Below are 16,114 nucleotides of genomic sequence, written 5' to 3'. Positions count from 1 at the left end.
TTTTTATTTTATTTTTTTGTGTTATAATAATTATGTCTTGTTTTATTTCAAGTTATTAAAAAATTCTTAACATAACTTTGAAATGTAAATAAATTTTTTTGTTTTAGGTGAGTCACTTCAATCAACAGAAGCAGATGACTATGAAAAATATGCTAGAAAACTTAAATATGGGTATGTATTTTAATTTTTGCATGTTTATAGAGGCATTTTCATTTAAATAGTAACTGATTTGATATAGTTGTGAGCTACATACTTATCATTTGTTTTTTTTTTAAATGCTGAAACTGTTGCACTCTTGGCTAGCAGCATTCAACATTTTGAATTTAAAAAAAAATATTTTTACAAAAAATGAATTTGCAAAAAATATATAATTAACCAAGTTAAGTAGAACTAACCTAGTTCTAAAATCAATTATCTGAATTTATATTAGAAATTATAAAAAACAATTTTAGTTTCTCTTTATATTCTTTTCGACTTTAATAAAAATTCAAAAAATGATTACATTAACTTAATGAAAGATTTATTAAGTTTTAGTTATCAACTATTTCTTTAATGTTTTAAAAAGTTCATAGTAAATGTTATTTAATGTACCCAATATTTTTAATAATACATGTTTATCATTTACTGTAAATATCTCTTTTATTTAAAAGGCGCCTTAAAGCACTGCGAATTTTATTAACCTTTAGTAAAAGTTATATGAACAAAATTGCTAATATTTAAATCAAAATAAAAATTAAATATAAGTAATTACGTTTATTAAACACTTTTTTATTTGAATAGTTATTGTCTTTATAATATAAATGTTACATGTATTCCAATAGTTACTGTTTATATAATATATATTATATACACAATATCTATTTGAATACAAGACTTAATCATTTAATACTAAGAAATAGTGTATTGTACAGAATACAGAACCGTAAGTAACAACACGAACAATAGGCGCAACTATGCGTAACTATGCGCACTAATAATATTCATTGTGCTATTAATATTTAGAGAAGCATAAATGCTATTATTTTAATTTTGCAACTATTTGTTAATAATGTTGTTTATTTAAGAAACTCGCAAAGTTTTTTAAATTTTATGAAAACTATAATAAACCTACTTTTAAAATTAGTTTTAAAATTTTTGGCTTAGGGAAAAATTTAAATTGTTTCTTAATGTATTGCAAAAACAAAAATCCTTGGGGTTAAGTTTAAAAATTTTATTTTAAATGCAGAACATTTAAAAAAATTTTTGTACTTGACAGGTTTCTGCAATAAATTAAAACTTTTATTCAACTATATTATTGATTTTGAAAAACAACATCTTTAATCCAGCCAAAGTCTGAATTACATTGTAAAAGTGAGTGAGCCCTGACTGCTAAGTAGTGGCGAACAGTTTTAAATATTGCTCTATCACAAATATAAGATAGGCAATGATATGTACTGAAGCACGGACAGCAGGCTTAAGAGATGTTGCATAAGAGATGTTGTCCAAACATATTAATATATAGCATATATAAACAATTCAGTGAGAAATTCAAACGTAAATCAAGTTTGGTTTCTTGGTTAACAAATCATTTTTTGTAACTTCAATTATTGCTTGTAAAGAAAGAAAATATGATTGAGAAACCTTTAATTTTTACCATTATGTAAAAAAAATTGTTATATATATATATATATTATATATATATATATATATATATATATATATATATATATATATTTATATATATATATAAAATATAAAACTTTTTGCACTCTGTAGTTTTTCTAACCTTGCATGGCTTGGATGGAAGCTGTTGTTTGAGATGTTTTTAAAGTATTCGTGACACAATTCTCTGAAATATTAATTCTTATTGCTATTTCTCTTTAACTAATCCATCGGATCATATGCATATTTAAATATTTAAATTTTTTCAATTCAACAACGGCTGTTTTGATGTTTTAACATTTTAAATGCAATAAAAAAAAATTGTTATGTTAAAAATAACTTTTATTTGTTGTGCTTTTTTAAAGTTTTTTTTTTTATGCAAAGGCTTTAAATAAAATCAAAAACTAAATTTACAAAACAATGTTCTTTGTAAGAGCTTCTTTTTGAGAGTTTTTTAAGAGAGTTTTTTGCCAAGGAAATTTCCACTGGAATGGTCACAATACCTTAAAAATAGAAATAAATAGTTTCAATAGGAAAGTTAGGGAAGCGTCGGAAATACAACACAACAAAAGTACCTTTCGCGACAATGGTCTAAACCGGAATGATGGCGATTATGTGACGACGTCATTTTGGAAACCCATGTTCAAATTCTTACATCACAAAAAACTCTCTTAAAAAACTCTCAAAAAGAAGCTCCTACAAAAAATATTATTTCGTAAATTCAGACACTTTTGTATAATATTTTTTATAACGGTTTTTAATATACTTGATAATGAGGGTGTCAATATTCCCTCGAAATATCGTAAAAATAAGTATATTTTTAACAAATAGAAATTAATCCATGAAAAGATGTTTTTTTTAAATATTTATACAAATAAAATCTATTGAAGGTTTCAACATTTAAAATAGTTGTTTGAGGTATTTTGAATAATTTTAATTAAAAATTTCACAATCATTCAACGCTCTGACTTTCAAATTAAACATTTAGATTAAAAGAAGTCAACAATTCAAATTAAACAATATTTATTAAATACCAGATAACCGTGAAAAAATTATTTAAATCAATGTTTGTTATTTACAAAACAAGTTTTTTAACTGAACCCTACACCAATATCAATATACATGCACTAAAATACACATTTTTGCACATGTTAGTTCAATTAATGTGCAATTTCTTGCACATATCTTTTACCAATATTTATTTTTTGTAATTTTATGGGTATACAAAGTCTAATAACAAATTAAACAAATAAAATATGATATTAAGAAATCAGTTAGTGTCGACCAAAACTCCTTACTACAAAGTGGTAAAACTTGTGTTTAAATAACTTTTTATTAAGTATGAAATATTTGTCTAAATATGTTGTCAAAGATCAAGTAGAAAAATTGGGTAAGTTTGTTACTTTTTATGCACCATGGTTCTTGCAAAGCTGTAAGCAATAAAAAAATAATAATAATATAAATAAAATAATAATAATATAAATAAAAAGTGTAGTATGAAAAGTAATAAACAATAACCAACTTTTTTAAATTAAAATTTTTTGGTAACAAGATTCGAGTTTTACTTTTTTACTTATAGAAGATAAGGTTTCCAGATGATTATGGGTTACCGATGGAGAGAGAACAAAAATTTAAAAATTATTTTTATCTCAACCATTGAAAATTAGATGGTTAAAAGTTTTTAACATATCGGTTTTCTGATATATTACAAACTTTATATTAAAATATATAACGTGATATTATCAACTTTTATTTGGTTAAAATAAAAATTGAAAATATCACTTATTTTGAAAAATAAAAAAAGTTAATCTTCAAAAGTTATCTTTAAAAATAAAAAAAAGTTAAAAATATTATTTATTAAAACAATAATTTTTATTGTTTAAAAGAAATGTTAAATAAAAATTGGATTCAGTTGACTCCAGAAATGAAACCAGAAATAATCTTATATCAAAATCCTGATTTTTACAATTGATTTCAAATAATTTAGCAGTGTTGAAGATTCAGAAGAAATTCAAAGAGCTCAACTTTTTTTATTGAAGAATAGAGAGTCTTTACGCCAGGTATTATATATATACATTTTTTTTCTTTTATAAATAATATCAATAATTATTTAAGTTAAAAAAGTTTAAAAGTAATTATATTTTATTGTTAAAATATTTAAGAATTAAAAGTTTTATTTTATATATTATTTTTATTATTTTTATTTATAAATACTTCATTTCTTCATATTTGTGTTAATGTTTAGAGAATATACAATAACAGTATTTCTTCAGTAACTATTTTAAAACAAGAAGTAAAATTAATTCCTATTCCTATAAATTAGCAGCCTATATATGTTAAGCATATGTTTGTATCTCAAATCCAAAGTCGGGTCACATACAAACAACTTTAACATTTTATTAATATGTTTTTTTATGTTCTGAGTAACCTTCGGATTCAAAGTTTGTGATCTGGATATGATTTTTTTAAATTCCTTTTTTTTAAACTCCATTTCAGGTGCTCGTAGTATTTCGCCATACTGTTTATAATTAAAATGAATGGGTAATAATAAAGTGAATTGATGAGTGAATGAGTTTTTTTTTTTGTTTAGTCACTACAGGTGAAAAAAATGTGAATGGTGAATGCTGACCTCAAAATGTCAGGTTTTAAATTAAGCTATATGAAACCCAAAAATTTTTATACAGTACTGAAATAGCTAAATAATCTGCATGATAGAAATTATAACAAAAGTTTTTATTAAGTACTGAAATAACTGAATAATCTGCGTAATAGAAATTATAACAAAAGTTTTTATTAAGTACTGAAATAACTGAAAAATCTGCATAATAGAAATTATAACAAAAGTTTTTATTAAGTACTGAAATAACTGAATAATCTGCATAACAGATATTATAACAAAAGTTTTTATTTAGTACTGAAATAACTGAATATTCTGCATAACAGATATTATAACAGTGGTTCTTAACCTTTTTGTAGTCATGAACCACTTTTAAAATTTTAGCAACCTTATGGACCCCTTCCAAGCCTTATTGTAAATGTATTAGGAAAGAAAAAAAAACATAACAAACACCTTTATTTATTAGTATAAAGTAAAGTTTATTGCATATCAGTTGTTTAATGGATGGTTGCTGCTGTTTCTTTTCAATGACAATGCAAGGTGTGTATCATCTTCGACATCTATTCGGTTAAGATTTTCAGTTTATATTGACACTAATGCTAAGAATCCTGACTTACAAAGGTATGTAGTAGCAAACAGAATTAATATGGACATTGGTTGTTTAACAAGAAGAAGGTAAGCTTGTTCTAAACTGCACCAAAAATCACTTTGCATGAAAATCAGCTCGTAATACTGCTTTGGATTTCTTTAAATCATATTAAATCATTTTTAATTATAACTTCATCGTTGATATCATTGATATCAATCATAAATGGGCTACACACCCTGATCTCCAAAGTGACAGCTTACCAAGAAAAGTTTTTAGTTTTTCTGTTGCATCCACGATTGTGACAGCAGGACCCTGAAGAGAAAATCTGTGCCTGCTACATGGACCCCCTGAATGCATGCCGTAGACCCCTGAGGGGTTCATGGACCACAGGTAAAGAAACCCTGTATTATAGCAAAGAACATCTTAAACTATTATAAAATGATAAAAGAAATTTTAACTTTTTAAAAAAAGTTATTAAACATGTTACTATTAAAAAAATTAAAAAACTGTTTAAGTATAAATATTTAAGATTGGCTTTCAAATTATTGTGTTCTAGTATTTTGTTTTAATAATGTATTATATAATATAATTCATAATATTTTTGTAATATTATGTTTTGAGGGCTATATATATTTATATAGTCCTCCTCCTTAGGAGGTTATTAATATTGATATTTTTATTTTATTGTGGTTACAACCCTCTCTCAACTCTTTAACTCTGAAATACAAACTTTGACAAAAATGGCCGCTATATGGAGGAAAAGTCCCAAAGAATTGATAATAGTCCCTCCTCAGGAGGAAGACTATATAAGTATATATATATATATATATATATATATATATATATATATATATATATATATATATATATATTATATATTGAAATAACTTTTTTATTATATATTGGTTATATAATAAAAAAGTTATTTCAATTTCAGTAAAAGCACTTTAAAAAAAACTTTATAAAATGAATAAATTTGAATATAGAGCATATATTAAAACTCATGCTCTGCTTGGAATTCCATCAACTGAGATATCCAACGTGCTCTAAAAAGTTTATGGGGGCCAAGCACCAAAATATAGGACAGTTGCCAAATAGGCCCCTTTTTAGATGGAAGAGAGAGTTTATGACCCACTCTCTTGATGCCCAGTTACCATGCATAGATCTGCAAATATCGAGTTAGGTCAGAAAATAATTGAAGATGATCCTCATACAACTTTTGAAAATATTATAGAGCAATCATCTATTAACCCATTACATTAGGAGAAATTATACATGACTTACTAGGGCTGAGAAAATTATCATCGCATTGGATACCTAACCAATTAACAGAAATAAATCATAGGGGGAGGGTTGAAGCTTGTTATGAAAATTTAGCAAAATTCCAAGAAGGTAAATAGTGATTGTGTGATGTTATTATTGGTGATGAATCGTGGTTTACCTTGAGACAGATTGGACATAAGTCATCTAATGCCAGCTGGGTAGCCAAAGGTGAATCTCATAGAACAATAGTATGACAGGCCTGTTTTGAAACAAAAAACATGTATTCTATCTTCTTTAAGACAACTGACATTGTTCATATTGATTATTTGAAAAAGGTAAGACTATAACATCTAATTATTACATTGAAAATTGGCCGAAGCCAATTATGGAAGAAATAAACAAGCAAAAACCTACCTCAGGTACAAAAAACATGAAATTTCTTCATGACAATGCTAGATCTCATGTCACAAAAGCAGTGAAAACCTTCCTAGATCAAAATAAGTTTGCCACCCACCTTTCTTGCCAGACTTAGCTCCATCAGATTTTTGGCTATTCGACCACATCAAAACTCATCTTGACGATCTTACAGACGTTGAAAGTCAAAAAAGACAAATTATAAAGATACTTTTAAGCATACTTTTTGAAGACTATAAAAAAAACATTTGAGAAGTGGTTGGAAAGGATGCAACTATGCATAAATAATAATGGCGAATATTTTGAATATTTTATAAAATAAAATAAAAAATACATTAATTTTTTAATATTTTTTTGAGGGGTTGCACAAACTTTCCTGACGCCCTAAGTAATATATATATATATATATATATATATATACACACACACACACACACACACACGCACGCACGCACGCACGCACGCACACACACACAGATCTGTGAAAAAGTGTGGACACCATCAAAAAACTTGTTTTTTTTTACATAAAACTAGTTTAAATCACAGTCTTTTAAATTGTAAATGACATTTAACACTTTCCAATACTTGATTGTACTGTTCATAGTTGCAAATTAATATTTGGTTGCATAACCTTTCGCAGCTATTACACCAGCGATACATCGAGGCATGCTTTCAACCAAAGTGTGCAATGTCTCCAATTGACTGTGTGATGCCAAGCACGTATTATTGCCTTTATCAGAGTGACTCTGCCTATTGGCTTGGTGTTGCTGATGTTATGTTGCTGATGCACCACAGATTTTTGATTGGGTTTATGTCTGGTGACTGGCCTGGCTAATCGTGTATCTTAGTCACGCTGTGTTGTTGAAGCCAGGATTTTACCACCTTTGAGCGATGACAAGAAGCACCGTCGTCTTGAAATATAAAGTCACCAGTTAAATACAAATACCTTTCTGAGTTGACCATTGTGCCCTAAGGAACCATATAGAATGAAAAACAACGTCAAATCATTACGGTTTTGAGATGTTTAACAGTTGGAGCAGTGCAACTTGGAAGCAGTGTCTCGTTAGCCTGGTGTTTGACATGAGTCTTGTTAGTCTGGATGCAGAATGTGCTTTCATTAGAAAAGATGACCTGCAGCCAAATGCATAAAAAGCACATGTTGTACAAAAATTTTTTACATACATACATATATATATATTTATATATATATATATATATATATATATATATATATATATATATATATATATATATTTATATATATATATATATATATATATTTATATGTATACATTTATATATATATATATATATATATATATATATGTATATATATGTATATATATAAATGTTTATATATATATGTTTATATATATTCATATTTATATATATATATATGTTTATATATATTCATATATATATATATATATATATATATATATATATATATATATATATATATATATATATATATACAAATATATATATACAAATATATATATATGTAAATATGTATATATATATTGACACACATATTTTGGTTAAGATGGAAATGTATACTGGATGTTGTATTAGCACAGAAATAAACAAAAAATGTAATTTGAGCCTAAAGATTTCTTTTCCATATCTCAGTTGTTTTCGAAATTTTTATTCCATATTAAAAATGTTTTTTCTTTTACAGGCTGGGTTATCAAAAGTTCCTGAAGATCAGAAGTATATACATTCTGATTTGGTATATGTAATACTTAGTAATACTTACTTTTTTGTATATTATATATACATATAGTGCTCGAAGTGAGGCGGGATGCCATCCCGTCACTTTTTTATAAAGTATAAACCATCCCGCCACCTTTTTATTAATCTCTATATAGAATAATGATTAGACGGGATGGTATTTTTAATTCACCAAATACCATTCCATTACTTTTTTTTCTCTACTTTGAGCACTATATATATAAATAAATTTATAATTGCTCTTTTCTTTTAAGAACATTGAGCACTCTATTTTGTAGAATACATTTTAAAATTGTTGAAATATATATATATATATATATATATATATATATATATATATATATATATATATATATATATATATATATATATATATATATATATATATATATATATATATATATATATATATATATATTGGAAAAAACTTTGGAATACATTGGAAAAAACTTTGATACTGGTTTAAATATATATATATATATATATATATTATATATATATATATATATATATATATATATATATATATATATATATATATTTAAACCAGTATCAAAGTTTTTTCCAATGTTAATACACACCAACTGTTCAGCCTTAGATGGATTCATGCTCATCTTTAGTTTTGAATTTTCAAAAAAAGTGGGGCTTTATTATGAAAAATAAAGATTGAACTATAATAGGCTACTGTAAAATAAAAATTTTAATCATTTTCATTAATCTGCAAACTATTTAAACTTTATAGCATAAACGTTTGAGTCCGAGCGCTGCTAAAGTATTAAAAAGAGTTCGTATGAAACTTGCTCAGGTGCAATATTTTTTTATTTATTTATTTTTTCTTTTTGTTTATAGGTTTATCCATCATTTTATATAACTTTAATTGACTACATTGCTTCAATTTCTAGTTAATATGAAAACATTATTTGACTACTTCAGGAACGTGCAGAAATTGATGAAGCTATATCTTCTATCACAGAGCAATATGAAGAAGTACATAATGATGAACGGGTGTCTTTAAGAACAAAAATACCTGAAGTATTTGCTTTAAGCTTGATTTATTCTTAGTTAATTACTATCATTTTCATTATTTAATATAGTTTAAGTTTTTAAATAAATTTAGAATTCAGTTCTATCAAAAATTCTTTAAACTTTTACCTTTTTTTCTATAGGATTTTATCGATGTCGACAACTATATTGAAACTATCTCAGATGCAGATTACGTTAGTAATCGACGTGATAGGCTTAAACAAATGCGCGATCAACGGTATCGTTTGTACGAGAAACTTGATTATCAACCTTGGATAGAAAATATAACTGCAAATAATAGAGATAACTTTGAGGATGACTTTACCTATGTGCGTCGTAAAATAGACAAAAAACGTTTTCCAATGAATAATTCAGATAATAAATATGAAGATGAAACTAGATACGCTTACCCAGCAGAAATCAGACACAACATACCTTATGAAGGCCAAAGAAAGTCTCAGTAATATGTTTTAACATGTTATTATAACATTTAAATTTAGTTATTTCATAACAGTGAGGTATTGATGTCTGCTAGGTTTTTATTATAGTATTATAATATATAAAAACAAGTTCTTTATATTTTTCTGTATTTGATTTTTAGTTTAGAGCATAACGACGAGTCGTTTTTTGTAAAAACTATTCCGACACCGACTGTCGAGGAAAGACTAGAAATGAAATGGCGAAAGTATTTTGGTGGTAAGGTTTATTTTTGAAAAAAACTGCATTTTAATTTTAAAGTCAAATGTATCTTAAAATTGGATATTATTATTAAACTGAAAAAATTAGCATATATTTTCAATAAGGTATTTCGGTTTTCGATTTGACTATTTTTACGAGACATTTTGAATTTTAATTTCAGATCGACAGGCTCCATCTTATCAGAGTTCACGTGTATCGTGGGGTCATGCCTCGGCTTTGTAAGTTTTAGTTATTACTTTTTTAATTGTTGATTGAATTGTTTAAAACGTTATAAATTGGATCGTTATTACCCAAATTTTATTAGGGAAAATCTTCGGAATAGTGGTAACACTGTTTTTAACGGACAAGACTTTGCAACTGAAAGACGTTTACAGAGTCACGCTGAATGGTTGAAAAGTCTTTCCAAATCTAATAACTTTGCATCACTTGCATCATCCATTACACATTAGCAAGGAAAAATTAGAAGTTTTTTATATGTGTTTTATTACTTACATTAATCACTATAAAATTAATATTGCATATTAATAATAATATTCTCAATAATTTTAGTTTTACTATTTTATTTTTTATTTAACAAAATAGTTTAGGAAAAAAAACGAGTTTTTATGTGTTTATTTATATTTGTATTCGTCTTAACTATTTTTTTGAAAAGAAGTATTAATTAAATATTAAAATTTTTATTGTACTAAAGGTATTTTTTATATATAAAGTAAGCTTTATTTTATTGACATGAAAATAAGTTAGCAATATTTTATATCTTGCATATACTACGTGTTTACTATAATGTATGTATATTTTTATTGAGAATGTACTATATTTATTACTTGTGTATAATTATGTATATATTTTATGATTTGTTTTAAAGTAATCTCTTTTGGAAATAAACTGTAATTACTAATTACACATTGTGTTGATGACTTAATTATATATACAATAAAACTGTATACCAGAAATTGATAGCGGTAGGTTGTTTTTTTTTACTATGGGCTAGTTATTAAGATGTGTATAACTTATCCATATTATTAAGTATGAGCGATCCATACATACCCAACTGGCTTAAAATAATGTGCCTTAAAAACTTAAAATAATGTGCCTTAAAAACCGTGAAATCCTTGAAATTCTTTGTTTATTATATACATGGAGGATTTACTTGGCATTTATTTTGCTAACTAACTTTTTTTTTGTTTTTGGTTGATGGTATCAGTATTTATACTCAAACTTATATTCTCAAAGTATATTCTTCAAGAGTTATTTTGAAACTTCCACATTTTTTCGCAAAGTCTAATAACTCCCTTTGAAACTGTTCTATTGTTCAAAATAGACAGCTTAAAAAAGCATCAAATTTTCTGAGCAACCTACTAACCAACAAACTCAGGTGCTGCAGTGCGTCATTAAGCCTTCTTTACAAAATTTATTGGATCCGAACAAGATAAATCAGCATATCGACTACTATAGTCAAAGAATCTTTGTTTTAAAACACTGGTTACTTGATCCATTACAATGTTTTAAACTTTGAAACAAAGTTTATCTTTCATTTAGTTGGTTGGCTCTTCTCTTTTAAACCAGTCTGAACATCAATGCCAAGATTCCTTTTTCCTAGTTCACTGTTTGAAAGTTCTGAGAAATTTGTAGCTGCTTGAAAAATGGAATCAAGTTTTCTATTTACTTTGTATATTCATTGATAATGTTTTGAACTATCTTATAGGCTCGAAGTATATTCATTCTATTTGTTTGCAAGTATTTAGATAATGGCTTTGAGTGCTCAAATACTTTCAAAAACAATTGTGCTTTCAAACTGAATTCAAAACTTGTGAAAGGAATCTAGAAATGTCTTCGCTTTGTTACCAACATCATTGTCAATGTACAAAATATCAACTACTACAGTTTCTTGATCGAAGGTTTTGATGAAGAAATTTCCGAATATCTTAAAAGAGCCCCAACCAACGGGTTTCACCAATTACAAATATGTATTTTGATTTACAAAGTTCACGCCAAACATTAAAAAATACGATTCCCGTAAAAGTACTGCACATGATATCAATACGCCAAATGAGGTAACAACTTCAATCGCTTTTTCAGTGACGTCACTTATTACAAAATTTAAGACATGGGCATAACAGATGTGCTATCCTTTAATCAACGGACTTTTTTAGCAGTCGGCGGCCGCCGACCCACAACTCGCGGGAATCTCACCTTATCCCGGTGGCCCAGTCCAAGTCTGAGCGTTAAGTAATTTACAACTACAAAATCGACCAAATCGATTTAGTTAATTAAATGTGCTTGAAAATCCTATTACAACGGAGGTAAACGATAAGACTTTTTTTCACAATGTTTTTATTCACAACTCACAAAACTATAAATTTGTTTAGTTTACTTCTTTTTATAGTATAGGTTTAAATGCTCCAATTTCATGTTTAAAATATTCCAATCAATAATACGAACGTATTTTTATTCCAATCAATAGTACGAACTGTTTTACATTATCGCATCGATGGTAATCAAGACAAAATCGAAATATCGATGCATCGCTGTTACAAAGTGTTGTTATTTGTTGTCTAACGCTTAAAGAGAAAAACACGTGGAAAATACATTTTACGTGATACACAATCAGTGTTAGTTTCTTTTACAATATAATGAAAGACGAGAATTTTGGATCTTATGAAAGTTTTATTGAGAATCACAGAAATCAGCTAGATCAAAATATTCCTCGACTTTATTGGTTTACTCTGTTTAAAAAATTAAGTAACGAGGTAGGTTACTTACATTAATCATACTATTTTTGAGAATCGTCAAAGCAGACTCAACAAAAATTGTTTTTTTGCCCTTAACTAAGTATATTATTATTGCAAATTCTAATAGTACTCAATTATTTAATGCAAATATCACAATATTGTTGATATTTGCATATTGATGAATGGCAATCCATTCACTGAGCCTTCTTTATATCTTCTTAGATTATCATTCACTACTGATCTTCTTTGGAAACTATATAAATAATCGATTGCTAAATTAGCATCTACTTAGGTCTACTAGTAATTGCCAAAATTGGAAAATAGGAGGAAATATTAAAAAAAGACTCACCAAGAGAATTACAAAATGACATGTAAGAGTGTTGCTTCTATCTTAAAACAAATCAATGTAATTGTAAAGGGCAGCCAATCTTGAACCTGATCTCACTTCTGTAACAGATTGGAGCTTGCAATGGCTTGTGAATTTTAACTCCAACAAAAGTTATTTACTGCAAACAACCATCCCAGCATTATCAACTTTCCAATATTAATTAAAGGCAACCCTCTGACTGAGTCCTCTTCTTTACATCATCTTGGATTATTGTTCACTAATGATCTTTCATAGAAACCTTAGATACAATCAATTACAAAGTTAGCTTTTGTTAAGGTTGCTCACAGTTATCTTACTCCAGATTCCATTCTCTACCTATACAAATCTCTTGTTCATCCCTTGTATGGAATACTGTTTTTTTTTTATGCTGGTTCTCCCAATAATGCTCTTTCTCTTTTAGACAATGTCTAGAAAAAAAAGATGCATTGTAAATGTTGCTGGATCCAAAAATGCATTGTAAATGTAGTTGGACCTGCTCTATCTGTCAAACTTGAGCTACTCTCTCATTGTCATATTGTTGCATCACTTTCTCTTCTACAAATACTAAGAAAAGAGAAATACTAAGAAAAGAGAAAGTTCCATCAAGCAAATCTTTTTCTTGCTTATCATTCAACAAAGTCACACTCTAGAACTATGAGAAACTTTGTTAATTTTTTTACTTATGTATGTTTTCTTTTTTTTCTTTTTTTTTTTTAATTTTTTTTTTAGTTTTTTTTTTTTAGTTTTTAAAAAAAAAATTTTTTTATAATATTTTTTTTAGTTTTTAAAAAATTTTTTTTTTTTTAGTTTTTTAGTTTTTAGTTTTTTTTTTTTTTTTTTTTTAATATTTATATAATAGAAAAATTAGAAAATAAATTTTTATCTATTTGCAAAATATATTTTTTGATTAAAAAACTTTGTAATGACGGAAGAAATAAAATAAAGGAATACCATGGTATATTTTTTTAATGTATTTACAATATTTAATGTCTGTCTGAAATCAATTCCTTTATATTCCCTAATTTTCAATGCTAAGACGAATCACTAGAGATAATAAACATAACGATTGCTCTAATTAAAAAAATGTATTTAAAAAGTTTTATAAATTTTTTAATTAGGCTCCTAAAAGTTTTGTTAAAAAAGTTCAGTAATTTATATCCTTTATATTCCCTAATTTTCAATGTTAAGACAAATCACTAGAGATAATAAACATAACGATTGCTCTAATTAAAAAAATGTATTTAAAAAGTTTTATAAATTTTTTAATTAGGCTCCTAAAAGTTTTGTTAAAAAAGTTCAGTAATACAACAATGCAGATTTTTGAGCATCAAGAACAAAAGTTAATCAGGAAATAAACAATCAAGTTTAAATGCACAATTTAGAGAATCCAACAAAAGTGTACACTATTTCAATGGGGGTAGTGAAAACAATGAAATATTTTGTATTTGAACATTGATGATTTTTTATTATTTTACATAAAAAACTTGTTGTAAAATAAAAAAATATATTTTTTACAAATAAATAGCAATTAGTTTTCTTGCTTTCCTGTGCATTAATAAAAACAGTAAAGTTTAGCAAAAAAAATTATCCTTATTTTTAGTGCAAATAATAAAGTATTTCCTTGATAAACTGACTGACAAAAGTCGCAAATAAATTGTATATCAAAAAATGTTTTTGTTTTCATTATATTTTAATCTGCTTTCTTTCTTGACTTGCATTATTTTTGGTAGTGGAAAATAGCAAACGCTCTTAAAAAAAAAAAAAAAAGAAAACAAAAACAGCAAAATATTTAGGTATATTTTATTTTTGACAAAATTTTTTTTTTATTATTTTTTTTTTTGTGTTTAAATATTCTATTTCATATAGTATTCGTTTTTTTTTCTTCGAGTATTGCTGTATTATTTTCTGTAGTTTCTTATAGGTTTATTTTGACCCAAATTCTTAAAAGGCTTACTATTTAAAAACGTGATCAAGTTGTCTAAAAAAATTACTTTAAATGTGGACAAACAAGGCGTGCGACCACACGCTTACCGGAAAGGTTTGCACCTTGTATTGATTGTGGCAATGGTAGACTGCAATCATATCAAAGAGGTGCTTTAGATGATGGTATATCTGAGTAATGTAGAGCTTGGCTTCCTTTTGCTTTTCTGTACTTTGTAATCAATCATACAAAAGTGCCAGTCATCATGATCGTTCTTCTGCTCTTTTTATATGCTCGGAATGGCAAATTCATCATAACTAATCATAACTAATCCTGCGTAGAGTAGTTTGTCAGTTTCCAAATATCACATGAGGGGCCTATGGTTTGTCCTGATCACTCATATATTATTAAAAAATATTTTGCGTGGATTAGTCACTATAGGGTGTGTTTTACAATCTTAAGAAGAGCAAAACTTAGTTATTAATTTGATGAAGAAAATTAAATATACATTTATTAGTGGATCATATAATAACTCTAAAAATATTTTTATGTTTCCTGTTGTGTGACACATACGCTGTAAGAAAAAAGTCTAGTTTATAAATGGTTGTTTATTTTTACAGTGTGTGTATCCTTGCGTGAAGTGTAGCAGATTGTAACACAGATAATTATTGGTTTTGTAACCCACTAATTTTCTACTCGTCTAGGATGGGAGAGAATCACACTAACAATCTCACATAGAATGCCTTGTGTCACTGAACATTTATAGGTGCTTTGTTGCTAGTCGGTGCTTAGAAGTTTAACTTTGAACAGTAGATTTTGATGATATTTCTGAAGTTAACAAAAAAATCAATTACTAAATAATAATACAAAATAAAAAATTTACATTGAGCAAAAACCATCACAGTTGTTACTAATAAACATATTTTCTGCACCTTTGTGTAAATCAAAAAATGCAGAGGGTAAAATAAACTTAAAAAATAACATTTTTTCAAAAAAGCAACTACTGTAGCACTCTAATTATCTTTGAAAAAGAAATAAAATGTAGAGTCTTAATTATTGGAGTTATTTTTATTAATACTGTTGTTTTATAATATTATATAGCATTTATTATTAT

At 26.4% G+C, this 16,114-nt stretch overlaps 2 protein-coding genes across 4 annotated transcripts in view; both read left to right on the top strand.

Annotated features, from left to right (window-relative positions):
* Positions 1 to 10,878, top strand: part of LOC100214033 (centrosomal protein of 164 kDa) — a 39,871-nt gene extending 28,993 nt beyond the window's left edge. For 2 of the 3 annotated variants that reach the window (XM_065788692.1, XM_065788694.1), the window contains exons 18-26: positions 108 to 171; positions 3,629 to 3,701; positions 8,206 to 8,256; positions 9,001 to 9,063; positions 9,192 to 9,290; positions 9,425 to 9,741; positions 9,883 to 9,977; positions 10,141 to 10,198; positions 10,285 to 10,878. In XM_065788692.1, the coding sequence (XP_065644764.1) occupies positions 108 to 171; positions 3,629 to 3,701; positions 8,206 to 8,256; positions 9,001 to 9,063; positions 9,192 to 9,290; positions 9,425 to 9,741; positions 9,883 to 9,977; positions 10,141 to 10,198; positions 10,285 to 10,429 (965 nt within the window). In that variant the 3' untranslated portion in view covers positions 10,430 to 10,878. The remainder of the gene's footprint in view (positions 1 to 107; positions 172 to 3,628; positions 3,702 to 8,205; positions 8,257 to 9,000; positions 9,064 to 9,191; positions 9,291 to 9,424; positions 9,742 to 9,882; positions 9,978 to 10,140; positions 10,199 to 10,284) is intronic. The other variant, XM_065788693.1, reaches the window with a different exon arrangement.
* Positions 10,879 to 12,491: 1,613 nt separating this feature from the next.
* Positions 12,492 to 16,114, top strand: part of LOC100214039 (tubulin--tyrosine ligase-like protein 12) — a 41,659-nt gene continuing 38,036 nt past the window's right edge. Inside the window, exon 1 of the mRNA XM_065788695.1 lies at positions 12,492 to 12,730. Within this exon, the coding sequence (XP_065644767.1) occupies positions 12,614 to 12,730 (117 nt within the window). The 5' untranslated portion in view covers positions 12,492 to 12,613. The remainder of the gene's footprint in view (positions 12,731 to 16,114) is intronic.

Source organism: Hydra vulgaris, chromosome 01, assembly GCF_038396675.1.
Source record: "Hydra vulgaris chromosome 01, alternate assembly HydraT2T_AEP".
Taxonomy (NCBI): domain Eukaryota; kingdom Metazoa; phylum Cnidaria; class Hydrozoa; order Anthoathecata; family Hydridae; genus Hydra; species Hydra vulgaris.
The sequence above is the reverse complement of the archived record's forward strand: the minus strand, read 5'-3'. Positions and strand labels throughout refer to the sequence as shown.